Source organism: Asparagus officinalis, chromosome 9 (genome assembly GCF_001876935.1).
Source record: "Asparagus officinalis chromosome 9, Aspof.V1, whole genome shotgun sequence".
Taxonomy (NCBI): Eukaryota; Viridiplantae; Streptophyta; class Magnoliopsida; order Asparagales; family Asparagaceae; genus Asparagus; species Asparagus officinalis.
This window is the reverse complement of record NC_033802.1, coordinates 15,539,036-15,560,358: the sequence shown is the minus strand read 5'-3', so window position 1 is coordinate 15,560,358 and position 21,323 is coordinate 15,539,036. Positions and strand designations below refer to the sequence as shown.

General features: G+C 36.5%; 1 protein-coding gene across 1 annotated transcript in view; it reads right to left on the bottom strand.

Annotated features, from left to right (window-relative positions):
• The window catches only part of LOC109823232 (DNA polymerase delta catalytic subunit), a 46,165-nt gene extending 26,064 nt beyond the window's left edge, over positions 1-20,101 (bottom strand). The window contains exons 1-12 of the mRNA XM_020389519.1: positions 19,807-20,101; positions 19,633-19,743; positions 19,439-19,545; positions 19,202-19,361; positions 11,044-11,239; positions 10,816-10,951; positions 10,569-10,706; positions 8,930-9,007; positions 8,759-8,850; positions 7,385-7,451; positions 7,235-7,306; positions 4,393-4,479 (exon numbers count right to left, since the gene is read on the bottom strand). Of these exons, the coding sequence (XP_020245108.1) occupies positions 4,393-4,479; positions 7,235-7,306; positions 7,385-7,451; positions 8,759-8,850; positions 8,930-9,007; positions 10,569-10,706; positions 10,816-10,951; positions 11,044-11,239; positions 19,202-19,361; positions 19,439-19,545; positions 19,633-19,743; positions 19,807-20,101 (1,539 nt within the window). The remainder of the gene's footprint in view (positions 1-4,392; positions 4,480-7,234; positions 7,307-7,384; positions 7,452-8,758; positions 8,851-8,929; positions 9,008-10,568; positions 10,707-10,815; positions 10,952-11,043; positions 11,240-19,201; positions 19,362-19,438; positions 19,546-19,632; positions 19,744-19,806) is intronic.

Here is a 21,323-nt window from a genome sequence, read left to right as displayed (position 1 = left end):
CATCACAAAACGCAGTAAGAAAATCCCATTTCTCAGCCGTAAATCTGATAGAGTTGAGCATCGATACTAATGCACAATTGTTACACTGTCATACAACGTTCAAGGCTTAGGTGTTATTTGTCATACAAAGAAGAGAATGCTTTCATCGCATCATGCTTTCATCGCATCATGATTGGAGCTGCATTATCGCGCTGCCACAGCCCACAAAGCCGTCATCCTTGTCCTTGAAAATGGTGGAAAGCAGAACTGGAAGGAGTTTTCATTTGTTGGGAGGAGGTGCCAAGCAATAATGATGAAAGAGAGTGAAGAAAATGGATCAGAAGATTTAGAAGAGATTTTCTTTTTTATTTTGATGATAGAAAGATTTGTAGATGAGGGAGATGGGAAAGTGGGGAATTTATAGCTGGATGAAAGCTTGCTTCTGTTATGAGATGAAGGAGGTGAATAGAGTGTCAAATTGAAAGATGGGGGAGGTGAAAGAATTAGTCTTATACTAAAGTTTAATTACTCTCATATAATAAGTACATGGTAACATTTTAGAAACGAATGAGATATATTTGGAATATGAATTAGTTTATATTAACATGTAGATGTTATTGTACTAATACTATAATGACGAAGCGAATTCCTTGTTCATGTAGATCCTGATGGCCATTAATAATGAATTTATAGCATTTGTATAGGATATTATAGTGGCTGAAGTGAATGAGAATCTGAATGCATTTTGAGGGCAAAATGATAATTTTAAATGCAATATGGAGGGAATTAATATTCATTGTCATGCACTTAATCTAAGAAATATTCAAGCTTCTTCATATAGTATAATCTCTAGAACACAATCAATTGAATATATATTTGTTAGCATTCATAATAATAATTTATATGTTATACTCTATAAACATATAAACATATTTATTTTCCATTTCATCTTATAATTTTTAAATACAATCTATATATTTATTATATTGTTTTTATACGGTTTGAAGGTATATTTAAACTATCTTCTTATTTCGTAGAATTAAATTATACAGTTTGAATAAAATATATTACATAATTTGTACATAGTCTAACATTAAGTTCTACAAAATGTGCACGCATATGATATGTGATACTGTTTGATCCCATGTAAAATTTACACCATGAAACTTGTTCCAATATATTTTCTTTGTCCAATAAATTTGAAATTTTCATTTTTGAAAAGATTCCACATGAATTTATTAGTCAATTGAATCTCAATCAAGATGCTCAAAATGTACATATGAACTCAAGTTTAATTGTTTGGCTAGAGCCACCATTGGGATTGTGATTGGCCAAATACACCATTGGAATTGCATGACCCAAAAGAATGAAGGTGACAAAGAAGAAAACATGGAGACCAGTAGAAATCATCTAAGGATCTGATTTTAGATGGTTCGAGTCTATGGGTTTTTGGAAGCAGGTACAATCTCTCAAGAGTACCAAGCTTGCATAAGAGTGAAGTAGAAGGGACAAATGCGCTAATAGAAAATTGCTTCATAATGGAGAGATTTCATTTTATCTTTAGTTCTCTGTACTTGCAATGTAAAGCAACTTCGTAGACAAATACACGGTTATAGAATAGTTCTTAATACATAGGCACCATCGATATAAGTTCTATGCAGGCATTCTATTAAAGAACAAATCAAAAACATGGATTACTCGGCCGATTACCCGGCTGAGTACTCGTGTGCAGATACAAAACAAAGCAAACATGTGAAAATCACTACACTATGCGGTCAATGTCTTCCTTATGCAAAAAATTACCCATTTTTGAATTTTTTTAATGCTTAGGACAGATGTCTCATATTCCCTATGTGAATGCCTTTTCCTTATGCACTAATCCAAATGATTTCTAACTTTTTTAATTGAGTAAAACAACCGTCTAACTCTCTTTATTTTTATCGTTGGTAACTATTAGAGGATCCCACAATCCACTATTAAACTATTAAGCCATCAATGGCCATGTCACACACATTTATCAGAGATCATCCTTGACCAAAAGTAACCAAAAAATAAACTATCAAGCTCTTATCTATACTCCAAAGAAAGGAAAAAAAACCTCTTATCTACTAGTGCTATCATATTACCTTTAAAGTTGTGTCCTCCTTTCACATATTTATTTCATTAACATTCATAGTTGTTGATGCAGGTGAAGACCTTTTTGTGCTTAAAGTTGTTATACTATTTGTTTAATAGCTTAAGTGGGTATTTAAACTACTTATATCATTGCTCAATTGCACGTTTATTAGTCTTTTTCTTGGTTTATTTTCTGTTTTACATGATTTTTATATGCTTTAATCTGATTCATCGGCGCATAATCCGATTAAATGCTACTCGCTCTCAGACTGCACGCATAACAAAACCGTGCTTTAGAACCTTGATGATGATGATAGAAGTGCTTCCTCATGGAAAGATTCCAATTGACATAATAGATGCTTTCGTTATTTGCACATGTTATGAAAAATAACTCCAGTCAAATACATCGTAGATAGAAAATTGTCCCAAGAAGTAGCACACATTTATTTAAGAAAAATACAAGAAGATGGATGACTTTATATAGTATAATAGTAGAGAAGCAAATGCTATAGTGTTTCTACTAGCTTGGAGATATGAACTGTTTATAATATTCTAATAATAGAGAAGGAGGTTATGATGGTGGAAAGTTAAAGAGCGTTGGAGGATATAATTGGATGTTATAAAATGGAGATAGCGGTGCAAGTAAAGGTTAATGAGGAATGGTTATGAGAAAGTGAAGGCTACGAGGTTAAAAAGATATAATTTGAATGAGAATTAGATATAAATATATAATCATCATAACATATACGTAAGTTATAAGTACAAATGTTATCATAAAGATTCATTAATAGATCATGTATATAGACTCTTGTATGTATGTGTTTTACCGTCCAGAAGCAAAATTACATTGATACCCATAAGATTACAAAAAACACTTTCACATTCCATGCATGCAAATTGAAGGGTATTTTTTTTGGGGGGGTGAGTCTTTAACACCCATACACACACGCACGATCGCACACAACACGCACACACAGAGTTACGTACGTACATACATACATAATTACATATATATATGTATATAAGTAGTTCATGTGTATTAAATCACATCCAGTGGCATAGGATTAATTGAAATTTTGTCTCTAGGTAGTTCATGTGTAATACATCACATTGAATGGTGTGGATTTTTAATTTGGGGATCTAAATTTTAGATTCAGATTGATAGTATCCACATACTATTAATGTAGCCCAACTCAACAGTAGTTTGCCTGTGTCTGTATTCAATATGATATACAGTTCTGCTTCCATTTCTATGTTTAACGTATAAATATTTATGTGGATTAGTATAAGCGTATGACCATATTAAGGTACTCAGCATACAGCAATTTACCATCTAACTCGACTGTTAGGCACTTGTAACTTGGATTTGGCTTGATGATTTAATGATACATTGAACACGTTCAAATGCATGAGCCATGACTGTCATTATAAAGCAACATAAGTAGTATTAGATGTTGTTTAATCATTTTAAGATTTAGGATATGCAGGAGCCTCCATTAAGTCTATGAATTCTAAATAATAAATATTATCATGATTTTGTTTATTGATCTAGAAAAAAGGAACTTTCAATCAAAGTGCTCATCATAAATGGATCACTTTATTGTTGTACAAAGGTCTGATATGAAGTTTCCCTGACATGGAAGGTAACTGTGGAAAACATCATGCCCACTCACGCATACACACCCTTGACTGTACGCAAAAATGCATGCACATGCAAACACAAATTACTAGATGCCAGCTAGAAGACTACGCACTAATGTACAAGATAACATAAAAGTATAACTAGTAATGAATTTCTGAATATAACCTAGGTTATAAACTCCACCAACAAACCCTAAATTGCTCGGGTCAGCTAAATGAATCCACTTTCCCCATGCCGCTCTGTCAGTCATCCCCTAGCTAACATCCATCATGCTGTTCCCTTACTGCAACAACCCAGGTTCATTTTGTCTCTCATCGTCCTCCAAGTGCCATCAACTACTACCCATTTACATGTCCATAAAATTGATGCCCTCTGCACATGTAGTAACATCTTTTGCAATGTCTTCAATAAATCGACCTCTCAGATAATGCTACCTCCTCACAAATGCATCTAGTTATTATCCTATTAAATTGTCTGCTAGCCATCTGAACATTATCACTTTGGCCGCATTTCTATGTTATAAAAGAATATGACAAAGAGTTAAATGAAGAAACAAATGACACCATTTGAATTTCACAGCACGAACATTTACATTAGTGCCTTAGAATTATACGCAGAGAATAAACAAATTGAGTGATATGAAAATTGTCAATCACCTTCAAGCAGTACACAGCGAGGCGTCGTCTTGTCTCAGGACTTCCATTTTGAAGATCAGATATTATGGAATGGTGTACGTCCTCTTTCTGGTATCCAAAAACAAGCATCAGCAACAAATCCCATAGCCATGAAATACAGATGGATAAAATCAGATGGAAAAGGATGGGGATAACTTAAACACATCCAAGGAGCAAAAACACAATAGTGCGGATGGTACATTATTAAAATATAAAAATAAAAATAACACTATCTAAAATCTGTGTTATTCCAATTTAATGCCAATACATACTTATTGTGCTTACTTTTCGTCATTGAATCTACTCTTTCTTTCTAATTTCCACAATAAATCTGAAATAGTGCAGACGTTTTGAGCTCTTCAGATTACTGCTTTACACTCGTCAAAAATCTATAACACTATCTAAGAGATCCACGCTTTTTATATCAACAGTTTTATGTTCACTGAATACTTTGATTATGGGCATCCATTGCTTTTGCCGATGTACTTAAACCTTCACCATATGCAAGCCTACTGGTCCAACATATTGATATTTAAGCAGAACGTTTATTTTTTCATGGTTCATAAAACCAGGGGAAGTATTTTTCACCATCACCCTCAGGTAACTCCAACTCCTTACAAAACTATACCAATATTAATTTATTGGATAAAAAATGCCCAAATTTCCTCATCCAATCTGTTGGCTAATTTGTATCAGAATATAGTAATACACCTCAATCTTAATATCACCTAGTTTATCTATAAGCACAATGCAGAAATACATAATATACAGCTTGCAAATGTGGGAATTCTACAGAAAGAAAGAAAAGGATAAGTGCCGCTCACTGAATTAGACCCATTCCCACTTTTAAATAGTGCAAAATAACACTGGATATCCTCATGCTTAAGAAAGCTTATTTCCCTAAATATCAATTGCAGACTAAAACAGAATAGTGTATACAGCAAAAATACATGCAGTTTATAATGATTGGAGGATACCAATGCTCCTAGAATGGAATAGAAAGAAAAAGGAAAAATATGTACAAAAAGATATCAATCTGTTTTAAGGGGAAAAAACTGAACGCAAACTTCCAGGAAGCACCATTACATCTAAGTTCTACCAAGCCATACAAAGAAACTCATGGTGAGCCCTCACAGAGATATGAAACAGCTTGTAGAGAGGCTGATGTTAAGTGGAAATAACTAGAGACATTCGCAGAATTTAACAGGGACTAGTTTAATGATGATTATGAACAAGCAACAAAGGCTTATAGCAACTTTCGCTGATTTAAAAACCTACTGTGAACATTGGGCTGTCGATTTTTTGTTTATTCACATAAATAACTACCAGAGACTTGAATGTGTTTTTTCCCTAGAAAACATGATTTTTTTCAGAAACCTGTCATGTTACATGAAGAAAATAAACTCATGGTGATCCTAAGAACATCCAAAACTTCACGGTGGTTTGTTGAACCATGGATTTTTTTTTTTACCACATGAAGTGAGAAGTTTGGCCCAAACATGCACCTAGTCAGATTGTTAGTCATATAGATACTTGCAGAATTTAACTAGAGACATTTGCAGAATTTAACAGGGACTAGACTAATGATAAATCTGCACAAGCAACAGAGGCTTATAGCAATTTTCTGAGTTAAAAATCTATTGTGAACCTTGGGCTGGTTTAAATAAATACCATGATTTTTTAGTTTATTCACATAAAAACTACCAGAGACTTGAATATTTTCCTTAGAAAACAACATTGATTTTTCAGAAACCTGTCACGTTATGTGAACAAAAAAACTCATAGTGATCTTAAGAACAACCAAAACTTCATGGTGGCTTGTTCAACTATGCCTTTATTTTTTTTAACCACAGGAAGTGAGAAATTCGACCCAAACATGCACCTAGGCATATTCTTAGCATAAAGGCATTTACAGAATTTAACTTGAGACATTTACAGAACTTGACAGGGACTAGACTGATAATTCCGCAAAACCAATAAGGGCTTATTGCAATTTTTGCTGAATTAAAAATCAACCATGAACCTTGTGCTGGTTTAAAGAACTACGATGATTTTTTGTTTATTAACATAAAAACTACCAGAGACTTGAATTTTTTTTTCAGAAAACAACATTGATTTTTCAGAAACCTGTCAAGTTATGTGAACAAAAAAACTAATGGTGATCTTAAGAACAACCAAAACTTTATGGTGGTTTGTTGAACTATGGCTTTATTTTTTCACCATACGAAGTGAGAAGTTCGGCCCAGACAAGCTCTAGTCAGATTGTTAGTCATATAAACAGCCAATCATGAAAGTCCATCAATTCATCCCTAAAGCCTTCTCAGTTTTGATGTTCAACTCTGTAGCTGATCCCTAAGGCAACAAGATGATGAAGGTGATGAATGATTTGAAACAAAAAAAAATTAGGAAACTTGTTTGAAATATGTACACCGGAATTCCTAATTCTTGCAAATGAAAGTACCAACAGAACACCCTTTTTAATTTGTCATTGAGATATGGACATACAATTGCAAATCAAATAGGAAAAATTGTTACCTGACCTGAATTGCAAAGAGGAAAAACTGCAGAAAGATCATGATTCAGATCTCCAATAATCCAAAACAATGAAGGATTATAAACACAAACGTTCACTGATAACCGGTTTTTCCCCCTTATTTTATGGAAACTCAGTATTAAGCATCACGGCAACAGAGAAAAAGATAGTATGGTGATTGTTGACTGACAGAAAGTAATTCAAGCATCAAAAAGAAGATAACATATTTCATAGTTGATTATGTGATAGATTACAATTAAAAACACATACTTAGTAACAAAAGAAACTTACTTGCTCTGAGAGGAAGTGTGCAGAGACAGAATTCAAAGAATATGAACTAAGCTTGTAATCCCTTTGCATAGCCTGTGCAAATGCGGTACAAATAAGTACAGGCAAATACTGGCATTGTGCCTAGATATGCAGGACATATTGGATCATGACCTGAAGCAGATCAAATTGGACCCTTCCCTCGATTGTCACTTCTTTGCTTTCCCGCACTCCATACTGCCTACATGGAGGTGTCAAAAATAAATTTACCTCAAAAGACCGGCATGTCCAATGTTCAGTACGCCAAATTTCTCCCATCTTAAGAAGGAATTTAAAAGAAAGATAGAAAATAATGGATCTCCAAAAGGAATTCACTCAACTGCGGCACATAAGCCCAAAAGCAGAACAAAATGCATACACAAAGTAATAAATCAATTAAATTCATCAACTGTAAAGTTGTCAACCACGCAAATTTAGCATCTGATAAAGATAAAGAACGTCTCATAAATATTGGATTCGGGTCTCTAATAAATTTTCAATTTTGTTGAAATTTGTGAAACAAATGCTAACTCATGCTGACGATGGAATATGACATGCAAAAACACTGTACACTTACAGAGAAACAAAAGACAACAAAAAAAATGCATCGTACATCAACTTCTACGTAAATCGATCTGACATCTGAAATCAAAATGTCAGACAAAAAATAATCGATCAGGGTGGGCAGATAGGAGAAGAGGTGGCAGCAGTCAGTACAGGTAAGGAGGGCTATTTTTTATTTATTAAATTATTTTAATAAAGATATAACAGAATACTCCAAGTTTATTCCTTTACAGTCAGAATGGGGGTATAAATATTGAAGAAAGAATAAAATTGGGGGTCAAAGGAAAATTAAAAAATGCAATTTGGGGGTTGTGTATATAGAAAAACCATTAAATATAAATATACAATGATTTCAACAATACATCTGTCTCCTCCATATCACGTTAAAAGGTTCATTCTTCACATCTGGAAACAACACGACACAAAATAATAACATTAATAATAATAGTTCTGATATCTGGTATTAACACTACCTTGAGAGAACATAGAAAGAAACAGAGAAAGTGTATATACCATCAGAGACCTAAAGGCCTCTTATTCTGTGACCATAACAAAATGGGTGTGCTTAGAATTCAGTGACAGAAATCACCATTTTCCCTTAAAACTACAATATAGCTTCCAACAAGATGACAAAAGGATCAGATGAAAGAAAGATGTCTCTTTGGTAAACAGCAATGCATCATCAACTAAACAATACAAAAGGGCAAAACACCCTCTGTGTACGAAATAGAAGCATTACTATAGACCGCTTTGGTAGAAAATTACAAAACATGAAGATTGCAATGTGATTTTAAATTGATATTTTAACAAGAGGAGTCGGTTTCTAGTTATTGTTTCTGTGAGTAGATAGATAATACACAAGACAGAAACATATAGAGCATAAATATGGCAACCACTTCTCGTTGGACTCTTGATATGGAGACAATATGCCACGCAAAAGCTAACCTTGAGGAGAATGTTGTATCACGCATGCGAACCCGACTGTTTCTAACACGACCCAGGATAGGAAATTCCGCTATCTTGAGGGCTTCAGCTCTCTTCAAAATGAGACTCACAGTTAGCACAAATCAGTTAATTGCCAAGTGAAACTTTCAAATAAACAGGAAGGTAGAGCACCTCCATGAGATATGGAAGATCAAATTTGCAGATATTGTATCCAATAATAATATCCGGATCTACCTTTTGAATGAAATCCTGCAGGATTACATTCAGTCAGTGAAAATTGCCTCTGAAAATTTAAAGAAGTGATCTCTTAAGGATAGTCCAAGAAAGAAAGCAACACACAAAAGGACAAACAAAATAGTAAGAATACAAACTATATAATCACTGAAAATTGGTGCTCTAATGATTTCCTCTCTAATGATTTCCTCCGATCGAAGTCAGAGATGAAAGGAAACCATGTGTCATTTTTCAACAGATTCCCTGAACGCCAATGACCAAACTGCTACTGCACAAACAATTATGAGGCCTTTTCCTTGCCAGATAATATCAACTCTGCACTACAACTTCCTATAAGGTCAAATGGACAGATAATTCATGGTTTTGAAATTTTATCAATGTTCCATATGCTTCTACTAATCCTGCCAATGTTATTTGCATGCTACCCATTGAAAAATCTCAGAAAATAACGGAAAAATATTTCATTAAAACTAAAACATCTAAAACAAGCTTTCAAATATAGTGGCATGGCTGTATGAATGTAAAACGAACTCTTCATTGTTCTACAGTGTTAATAAAAGGAAATGACAAGGTTTGAAAAAGATATTTTGGTGTCATATTCAGGGAAAATCTCGTAAAAATTGGCAGAATTTGAACTAAAACTTTCGGTTCTGTAAGACACTGGCAATTGCAGAGATCTTCATTCTTTTTGCATTCCCCGCAAATATAGTATATATCTCTTTTATATCCAGCAAAAGGCCTTTATTTCTTAGAACCAAGCCAAACGTTACCTGTCCAGGGTTAAGTTATATGACTTACATTGTTGACCACAACTCATCAGCTTAAGATATTGGGAAAAGGGGGACTGTCACATGAGAGTAAGAAGCATAATGTTAAAAAAATGAAGTTGCTACAGTCCAAGAAAAGCATTGACCAAAAATATGCATGAGTAAAGTGATAATGAGCCGCTAATCACTAGCGACATCTTCATGGATTTCTCAAATTCTTGGTGATCCAGCTCCATGCTCCACCATCTGGAATCTGGACTTAGTAAGCATAATGATCATACTATCTTTACCAAATCAAGTCAGCAAGATGTCAAGGTAAATTAACATTATGAATCTTACACTAAATCATGTAGTAAGGTCTTAGAATAATCTCAAGAATCACAATTAATCTTAAAAGTAACTACCCTTGATTTAATGTAACGAAAATAAATGGTGCATCTTCTAAGGAAAACAGACTATATACGAGCATAGCAGATTCTCCCTTGCAATATATTTAAAATGTACTTTGTCATCTCCAAATTATTGATATTAAACCATTCTTTCATGATGCACAACTCACTGGCATTTTCAGGGACATTACTAAAAGTATTGAAATATTCATCTTGTACAGACTCAGAGATATCCTTCTTCATCTAATCAATGGGCATAAATCAGAGCTGACATTATGAGTCTTTCACATAAATGATTTACTGTGTGTGGATGTGAAATAAAGGTCCCAGGGAAGTACTTGGAAAGAATTATTGCCCATCTAACAGCTTGCTTTCAAAAGAACTCTGTTAAGCTGAAGCTAAGGTGGTATAAGAACTTACCCTCCAAGCAAGCAAAACTTTTTTTTCTGTGTCAAATGACATCACATCAACGCCAACAATTGGAGAGCATGATTTAAGAGTCATCACATTGCGGATGAGAGGACAATCCTCTCCTTGTAGAGTGACTAAGTTGGCTATCTAGTTTGTTAAGAAATGAACATATGATAAGTTAGTGTAACATCTGAAACTTGAGGGGAAAAAGCCGCCAAATGACTGCAGTTCCCATATATTTTCAGTAAGTAAGAACCTGAATAACAGGATCATGAGTAGGCTCAGGGAAAAGTCCTTTACGACCAGCACACTCAATATCAAAACTTAATATGCGAAATGGAGCCATTTTAGAGTACTCTCCTTCTGGGACATGACTGACCAAGTCAGAATACCTGAGAATGGATTAAGGGAAAGAAATAACCAAGGACTAACATGCTTAAAAGAAACTTGAATCTCGTCCGTTTATTTTGTTGGAAAAGGATACAGACACTCTAGTTCAATTTGGCAATAGGACATACTCCTGGCTGTCTTCTTATACTTCCCTGCAGGGACTTCAATCCAATTACCACCAACAATGTTGCAATCAATCATGAAACGAAGTGCGAAAAGAATATTGCTTTCATATGTCATGAAACTCTTTAAACCAAGGCCTTCAATCTGTATGCCTCTTTCCAGAATGCCTGACAGAAAACCAGAGATTTAGAGTGAGAGTTCAACAGAAGCAAGTACCAGAAGCATTAGTGGAAAACATTGACAGCAAAATCACATTACTGCAGCGTGTTCCTTGTTTACATATAAACTTCAAGAGCGTTTTGAAAAATATATGGAGGAAATAGCTCATCATAACATGCAGCGCATATTAATATTTCTTTTTAGTTCAAATATATACTGCCCAGTAAAGAATTGAGTGGAAACACGAATTTATTTAGTGCAGCTGGGCTTCCATAAATTCAAGTTAGAACATAAAACTTTTTTAGTTAGACGCTTTATGAAAAATCTTAGCATATTCATGCACAGGACAAAGTTTGATAAACAGACACAACACTTCTAACTCACACCAAATCATTTGACATAGTTACACATATGGAACATCTCCCATTAAAATTCATTTCATGCTCAGTATCAAGCTTTTTCACACAGAATAGTGCTTCTAGTAAGATTCAGTAGTCTGTGAAAAAGGAAATGCAGGTATCAACTTATTACTGGCCAAAATACTCTTAAATGCTAAGTCATTCAATGTATGTGCCAAAACATTTCAAGATAACTAAAAAGATCTTAGTGATCGATGACTTAGAAGTATATTCTGCCAACTCCTTAAGAGTTTCGTTTTTTTTTTAATCATTGAAGATGACTTCTTTATTAAGTAACTAAAAGACTCACAGCATAAATCAGTAGCCTGCCACATGTTAAGTTCTTCACTTTGAGGGAGAATACTATCAGTATATAACATCACGATCAAATAGAATTTTCCATGAGAATTTAATTTTGGACAAATTTTCAAAATACCCCTTTAGAATTTATTTTCAAAAAACAACTCATTTGAAATTTATTTGCCATTTTCGACCCAATTTCAGCCACCTGGCTAAAACTGGGTCGAAAATGGCAAATAAAGTTCGAAAACTTCACGGGATTTAAAATCTCATGAAGTTTAAGGACTAATTTGGCTTTGCTAATTAGAACGTCATATCTTCACGAGATTTCAAATCTTGTGAAGTTGCAGGTGCTACTTCCAGAGAGCTTGCTCTCTGGCAAATGAGCCTGCAACTTCACGGGATTTTAAATCACGTGAAGTTGCAGTGAGCCCCACTCACCCAAGTCAGTATTTATCTTTGCCCTCTCACATGATCTCATTTCACGTTCTCTCTCTCGCCCTCTGTACTCTCCCTTTGTTCCTTTACCCCCAAACCCTAGATCATCTCCCGCCGCCGCTGCTACTATCACCGGCTATCTTTGCTCCTGTCGTCGTCGCCACCGCCAACCTTTTTTAGGCTGAAAAGCGCTAGAGTTCATCGGAGCTTGTTGGATATCAAATTTAGGGCATTGACAAAAACAACTGTCCAACTAGTCTTAGACGTTGATAATTTGGGGCTTGATTGTATGGAATATATCGTTTATGGTTTTTGTAATATATAATCTTTTATTGTTAATCTTGAATATGTGACTATCATTGTGCATGTTCTATTCTTATTTTTCTTTTCTATGCTCTGTATTCTTTACTTAATATTGAATATTGAATACATATGATTAAATCATTCAACTGGAAAATCTAACATATTGTATTTTAAATGCAAAGAGATCCATTATAGATACGGGTTCGATGTAGCCCGACATATTATACCTTCAGATAGATCATCGTTCTCACAAGATTGGCTTAGGACAGGTAAAAATATTATGTATATATTTCTTATTTTTAGCACTAGTTTCAATTTTTGTATTCTAAAAGACTTTCTCAATTTTGATTAATGTGCAGCCCATAGTAGAAATCAACATAGTGGATCATTCTCAGAATCACTCGGGCTGGGAGATTGAGGATAATCGTGTACTATAGTTAGTAGCTCAGGTCGGGTTTTGGGAGTGTTCATCAATGAGATATATTAGGCTTGACTGGGCCCTTATCGGTGCTCTGATTGAGAGGTGAAGACCGGAGATGAACACCTTTCATATGCATATAAGGGAGTGTATCATTACACTTCAGGATGTAGCCGTCATACTTGGGCTACGTATTAATGGCCCTATTATTACGAGGCACCGATGACCATAATTGGGTCGAAGTGTGTGAGAAGCTTCTTGGGCAGGTTCCTAATTTAAGGAGTGGTGCAATGAAGCTATTGTGGCTTTGATCGATGTTTATGACAAATATAACGGTTGATGCCACAAATGAGACGATCCAGTATTATACTCGTGCTTACATATTACACATGATAGAGTGTATGTTATTTCCTGATGTGAACAAAAATCTTATACATGCACGATGGCTGTCACTACTTAAGGATTTTGATGTATGCGGCATTCTATCATGAGGTAGTGCGGTCTTGGGGTATCTTTATGGAGAACTAGGTAGGGTCTCCTTGATGCAGAATAAAGAATTCAAGAGGTGCATGATATTACTACAGGTTCGGTCATGGGAACACATTCATATTTGACGATCTACTTTGCATATACACCGCGATCTATAGGGTTAGTTTCTTTTGGGATGCAAGTATAATTATGCGTGAATTTAAAATTATTTATCTCGTCTAAAATATAAATATCGAATTTGTTCTCATATATTCTTTATGTCAAATAGGTATATTATTAAGCACTCTAAACACAAAACCGCGACTAGACATATAGAGTTTTACAAAAATGAGCTTGATGGCCTCCACCAATAGATAAATATAAAACTCAATTCATTATTTATATTTTAATTTTTTTGTAGATACTGATAAAAAATTTTGAAATTTCAGTTCAAGTGGACGCCCTATTCTCCGCCAGATCTCGATATGTATACCCTTGCACCTATCTATAGAGATAGCACTGCTTTGTGGAGAGCCAGAGTCTCGTTGATATATTAGGAGATTGTAGAGATGCATGTCTCAGATCATGTGTTATGACAATTTCTTTTTTTTTTCAGCATGTGTCGAATCCTATTGAGCAAATCGATCGCAGGCGACGAATGGCATCGCATCATACGGATTGGGTCATATTCCGTGCGACCTACATAGACAGGTGGAATAATATGTAAAATTTCATACAGAATGAGAGAGTTCTAGCAGATGGTTATACCGTGTATATGCGTTGGTATTGAAATATCACGCGCAGATGGATAGGATGCGACCCACAACCAGCAGTTGGATGCGTACCATGCTCACCGTTAGATAATTACATCCCTAGTGCCATGATCGAGAGGGATTATGTAAATTTTTAGACTAAATTAAAATGATAATTCTTTTTTTGTGATAATATTATTTGCTAAATTGTGTATGTATTGATTAAATCGTAGATCCATGTTTTTGATGAGATTGAGGCTGATATAAATAAGCATATTAATGAGATTCAAGATCCAACAGTGTTAGGGATCTTCAATAGGATCAGTCAGATAATAGCAAATGTGTTCCATAAAAATCATGTCGACGAGTTTGAAGGACGTGAGAACAGGTCATGCCAATTTGGTAAAGTGCACAAGCGAAGACGTAAAATAGGTCAAAGGGTGGCGCGTGATGGAGCCGACACTTCTCCTAGTGCGGCGCGTGCTGATGGAACCGGGACTTCTCAACTTCACACGCAACCAGATACTCAAATCATCGAGGCACACCAGCATGGACAGAGAGGGTGGGGAAGGGGGGAAGAGTCAAGGGAAGGGGTAAGAAAGGGAGAGAAAGGAGGGGAGGATTTTTAGGATGTATGTAAAATTTACAGTATGATTATGAATTTTAAGAATATATATGGTTAGATTATTAAAATTTGTTGCTTGTGTGAATCGATTTTTGTTTATATATATGATTTTCGTATGTATTGTTTTGATTTATGGTTGAATTTTATGTATATTGTTGTAATTCAGTATATATGCGGTAATTTTGATGTTTATGGTTGGATTGCCATGTATATTGTTGTGAATGAGACGAAAATTTCATTGTATACAACAGGTTTTGGATTATGTGAAATTTACAGGCTCATTAGGTGGATGAAATTTACAGGCTCATTAGGTGGAACACGCACACAGTCTGTGTGTTTTGGGTGACCTGCTGATACGGGTGTATCTTCTCTTCGGAACTTAGTGATCCTCATGGAAGCTTGAGGATAGCTGATTCTCATGGTAGCTTGAGAATAAAGATGTAAAACAACACAGTGGAACGCAGGTTGAAACGTGGAACGAGACGACGAATCGAAGAATCGAAGCATCCAGTTTTCAGCCCATGAGTCGACTCATAACAGTCATGAGTCAACTCATCAGGTTGAGTCGACTCATGCATGTCATGAGTCGACTCACGAAACCCAATCGTTGTCACCAGTCTCTAACGAGTCGACTCATCTCAGTCATGAGTCGACTCATTGCTGGTTTTGTGTTTTGTCCAGTTTCGGACGAGTCGACTCACCTCAGTCGTGAGTCGACTCATCGAAGAATTCCTGGTTCGTTTAGGTTTCTCTTTGCACGAATTCCTGTTGGGTTTGGATTTGGTTATTTACCACTTTGTCATCCACATTGTTACACCTATATAAGGGATTGTTTAGGGTTTCTAATCAATCAGAGGTAATCAAAGTGAGATTGGGTTTCTAATCAATCAGAGGTAATCAAAGTGAGATTCTAATCAAGAGAGATTAGGGTTTAGAGAGAATTAAGAGCTTGTTGATTCTAATCAAGAGAGATTAGGGTTTAGAGAGAATTAAGAGCTTGTTCTCGATTCTAGTGAGATTGTGATAGAGGGATTGTAATCTTTTCATACTCATAATCTAGAAGGTATTTTCCTTCGCCACATACTGAATTATTCTTGTGTTTCTGCCATCCTCTTCTCAACCCACATTTGATAATTCCGCAATCAAATGTGCTCGCACGGCGACTCGTATCAAGTTAGTATCAGAACGATCAGAACGATCAGATCCGATAAAGGGGGTATCCTGTGTATGGTCCTGACTCGATCGTAATATAAGAAGCTAAACGAGATCCTTATTTCATTGGAAAAAATCCAGAAATTAAGAAAGAAGAAGATGACTTAAGGAGACAGTTTAGCAAGGCTAGATGCATTAAAGAAGCAGATGGAGACAATGGGTTCGACCCTCGTGCAACTAGTCAATCTTGTCCAAAACAAAGAAAACAAGGAGGAATCTTCTTCGAAAGGCAAGAAGAAACTTATGGAGTTCGATAGAGAAGACGAGGGATCTGATCCAGATGAGAATGTCTGTATTGTTAAATCTGTTTCACACCAAGGGGGTAAGGGTTCTTACCAGAATTTGAAGATAGACTTCAAAGTGAAGATTCCTGTTTATGACGAGAGTGTCAACGTCGAGAGGCTTGATGATTGGATCAAGCAAATAGAGACCTATTTCACATTCTACGGATATTCATCCAAGGAGAAGCTCGTGTTCGCGACTTTGAAGTTTTCGAGACATGCATTAACATGGTGAAAATCCTATTGCAAGCAGGAGAAGAAGACGATGTCGTGGAACAAGTTCAAGAAACTACTTAGAAAGCAATTCTATCCGGTAGGGTTCCTCGAAGAGCATTGGTACAAGTGGTACAGGTTGTGCCAACGGTTCAACCAGACCGTTCAAGAATACACCACGGAGTTCCAAGCGATGATCCTCAACATTACGACAGAGGAATATTCTGTGTTTATAAAGTATATGACGGAATTGAGCGATTACATCCGGAAGGAGATGAAGTTATTCACGGTCGAGACTATTACAGAGGCGAGCGTGAAGGCTATTGCCATTGAGGGAAAGCAGAAGAAAGACAACGAGACTAAGGGAGACTCCAAACAAACGGGGGACGAGTCTAGTGGTTCCAAATATAAGGAAGAGAAAAAGGATGATCCAGGAAAAACAAAACTGATTTGTAGTCACTGCGAGAAGACAGGGCATGTTGTTGATCGGTGCTGGGAAAAGTATCCTCATCTCAAATCAAGAGGATTGAAGAAGGAGAAAAAAACATATGTGATAGCTTAAGATCCAAAAGAAGTCCCGGAGATGACAGAACCCAACAGTCTCAACCTTATGGCGGGGAAACAGACCACGAAAGAGGACGAAGACTCCCGAGAGCAGCTTTTTGTGCTGAAGTTACAAGTGAAGACCAGTTTTGTTGATGTCATAGTTAATCCGGGCAGCGAGAAGAATTTGATATCCGAGGCCTTGGTTCAGAAGCTGAGTCTGAAAACGGTCAAGCATCCGAAACCTTATCCATTGGGGTAGATTCAGAATGAAGAGAGACTGAGTGTAGTTGATCAATGCACTGTCAGATTTACGCTTCATGAGTCGTATATTGACGAGGTCACGTGCGACGTAGTTTTATTGGATGTTTGTCAGGTTATACTGAGTAATCCGTACTTATGAGATAGATATACGATCTACAAAAAACGGGCTCAGAAGTATACATTCATCAAAGACGGTGAAAAGTTCATATTTCATTCGGCGTCTCTTCCGAGGGAGACAAGCTTAGGGACGACGACGCGAGCGAAGAGGCTAGTGAATACAAGCAAGAAGTTTGTCTCGTTATGCTTGTGCATTAGACTTCTAGAAAAACCATCGAAAGATGATTGCATGTTGGAGCAGAAGACGACTACGACAAGGCAAGGAGCGAAAGAGTCGTTTCCAGTTGTACGTCGCTATCAAGTTCCTAGCAAGGCCAGGTGGTACAGAAAAGATAGAGGAGCTCGTGAGTTTTCTCAGCTGAAGTTCTAACTTAAACACGACTTCAAATTCCTAAAGGGGAAACTCATGATACGGGTGTATTTTTTCTTCGAAACTTAATGATCCTCGTGGGAGCTTGAGGATAGCTGATTCTCATGATAGCTTGAGAATAGAGGTGTAAAACAGCACAGTGGAACGCAAGTGGAAGCGTGAAACGAGATGATAAATCAAAGAATCGAAGCATCCAGTTTTCAGCCCGTGAGTCGACACATAACAGTCATGAGTCAACTCATTAGGTTGAGTCGACTCATGCATGTCATGAGTCGACTCATGAAACTCAGCCGTTGTCACCAGTCTCTGACGAGTCGACTCATTGCTGGTTTTGTGTTTTGACCATTTTCGAACGAGTCGACTCATCGAAGGTTTCCTGGTTCGTTTGGGTTTCTCTTTGTACGAATTCCTGTTGGGTTTGGGCTTGGTTATTTATCACTTTGTCATTCACATTGTTACACCTATATAAGGGATTGTTTAGGGTTTCTAATCAATCAGAGGTAATCAAAGTGAGATTGGGTTTCTAATCAATCAGAGGTAATCAAAGTGAGATTCTAATCAAGAGAGATTAGGGTTTAGAGAGAATTGAGAGCTTTAATCAAGAGAGATTAGGGTTTAGAGAGAATTGAGAGCTTGTTCTCGATTCTAGTGAGATTGTGAGAGAAAAATTGTAATCTTTTCATACTCATAATCTAGAGGGTATTTTTCTTCATCACATACTGAATTATTCTTGTGTTTCTGTTATCCTCTTCTCAACCCACCTTTGATAATTCTGTGATCAAATGTGCTCGCACGGCGACTCGTATCACCTGTAACTTCATGGGATTTCAAATCCCGTAAAGTTACAGGCTCATTTGCCAGAGAGCACAAGCTCTCTGAAAATAGCACCTGCAACTTCACGGTATTTGAAATCCCGTAAAGTTTCAACTTCACAAGATTTCAAATTCCGTGAAGATATGGCTTTCTCATTATCAAGCTTAATTAGTCCTTAAGCTTCACGGGATTTTAAATCCCATAAAATTTTTGAACTTTATTTGACATTTTCGATCCAGTTTTAGCCAGGTGGCTGCAACTGGGTCGAAAATGGTAAATAAATTTCAAATATGTCGTTTTTGAAAATAAATTCCTAAAGAGGTCTATTATGAAAATTTGTCCTTTAATTTTTGAACATTTGTGCTCGTTTGAAGCGCACTAAAAACGGGTAGACTAAAACATGAGGATGAAAAGAAAGAGAGAAAATAAAAAATGCTTATTTTCGGCTATTTTACCTCGACAACTAGCAACCATTGTAGGCAAGGCCACAACAATCTTAAGAAATGGTTGCGACTGACACTGCTGGTAATACATAATGCTCTTCTTCTGAACCAACTCGATCCGCCTGATGAACCTCAGCACATTACTATTCCTGTTGGATTCCCTCATTCTACCCTGATAACCGCGATATAAATTGAGCATAAAATACATTACAAGCCACAAAAAGTAACCTTGGAATTTACAATATTGACCTCTAGAGTTTGCTGGAATCTTGATATAGCATCTGGTCCCATCTCTGCAGGACAGCTAAAATAGAAATAGGGCTCGAATCCATGAACATGGCAACAGACACTGTGCCCTAAATTTCCAAAATTCAACAATTCATCAACCCAATATCAAGAAAAATCAAATCTTTACTAGAAGAAACACCAGTAAACCATTGAACCTTCTTTAGTCACGCCAAAGATCCTGAGAATCGCGGCGGGACCCGAAGAATTTGGAAGCAACTCCTTGTTGCTATCACCAATAATGTAATCGATCTCCAGTTGCTGAAAAACTACAGAATCAAAGAAAAATTAGCGAGTTTGGATCGAAACAAGGGGAATTTGAAGATAGGTACCTATGTTTTGAGAGAATTGCTGAGGAGGGAGAGAAGGGCGCTTCCATTTGGAGAGCCGAGAAGCTACGGCTTCATCTCCAAGGAGAATCAAGGCCTCCTCGTCTTCTTCGTACTTGATTAGGGTTTCTTCTAAATACACGTCCTCGTCCATCATCTCGTCCTCGATGGTGTTAGGGCTTTGGCTGACGTTAACTGGCCGCCGGCGTTGCTTGCTGTAATGCGCTTTCGAGAGGGTTCGGCACGCCGCGGAACAGCGGCGGCGCAGCCGCGCGAATTGGCTGTTGTTTCCGCTCATGGCGATCGACTGAGGAGAGAGAACCAGAGAGAGGAGAGAGGATGAGAGAGGGGGAAAAGGAGGGAATTTTCCCGCCACTGGAGGGTGGGGTACGGATTTTATAGAGAGAAGGGATTTGGGTTTGGGCTTTGGTTTTGATCGAGATTGATGAACAAAGGTAGCGGGTTTAGGGTTAAGGCCGTCCGAGTTAAACCGGTCCAAGTTCGGTTTTAAGCATATTTGTCCTTTTTATGTCAATGTAATTCGTACTTATATTTCAATGTATTTGAGAAATTGGTAGTTTTCCTAACAAGAATCTGATGTGTGTTATATAAATATATGACATTTGTCGTATTAAAAATTAGTTGTGTGTCCTTCCATCCTATAATACATGAAAATCTAAGATTATCTTCTCCTAATTAAGAATTCTCATCTAATAAAACGTGTTCATAATTTGAAAATTCTAATAAACAAATAATTGATAATCTTAATCAAACTGCAACTATCTATAATTATAAATAATACCTCATAATCATATCTCCTATCAGAAATTGCTATGTTAACACCTAATCATATATTTACCTAAAATTTTCATCAAATAAAAAATTTCTCATAATCAAAACCTTTCTTTCTAATCCTCTTTACCTAAGGATTCTTATCAAATTAAATTTATCCATAATTTGAAAACCTTATTGTTGATGTACTAGTGATCACACAGTCAGTTAGATTCGTGTTTGGATGAATTTGTTGAGAATTGATGAGGGGTCGCTTTCTTTTTCGACTTTATGTCTGGTTCTTTAAACAGGGTAGATGAATCTGCACAAGCAGAAGTTCGTAAGAGGATGGGGTTGGATTCTCCCGTTGTACCTCCGATGATCAATTTAGCTGATGAACTTGAGTGTGGTGAATAAGAACTATGAGAGTTCTTGTGGATATCAATATCTCGATTCAAATCCATAATCTCAGCCTTCTGTAAGGTAGAATAGTACATGTATATATACCTAGGATGTAAGGGTAGATTGGTCACTTCAGCCGGGCATAGGATGGCGGTGGCGAAGTGTGGCCTGGCGGCTACGTCAGCACATGTTTTATAGGTGTCGGCTGGCGAATGGGGGATGGATCACTTCGGCATTAAATGGGAAGTGACTATCGTCGTGGTGGTGCCCACATGGTCCGATGAGTCATGAATGCTATCGAGGCTAGGGGCATTGATGCACCTGACAAACATTAAATGCGATCTTGG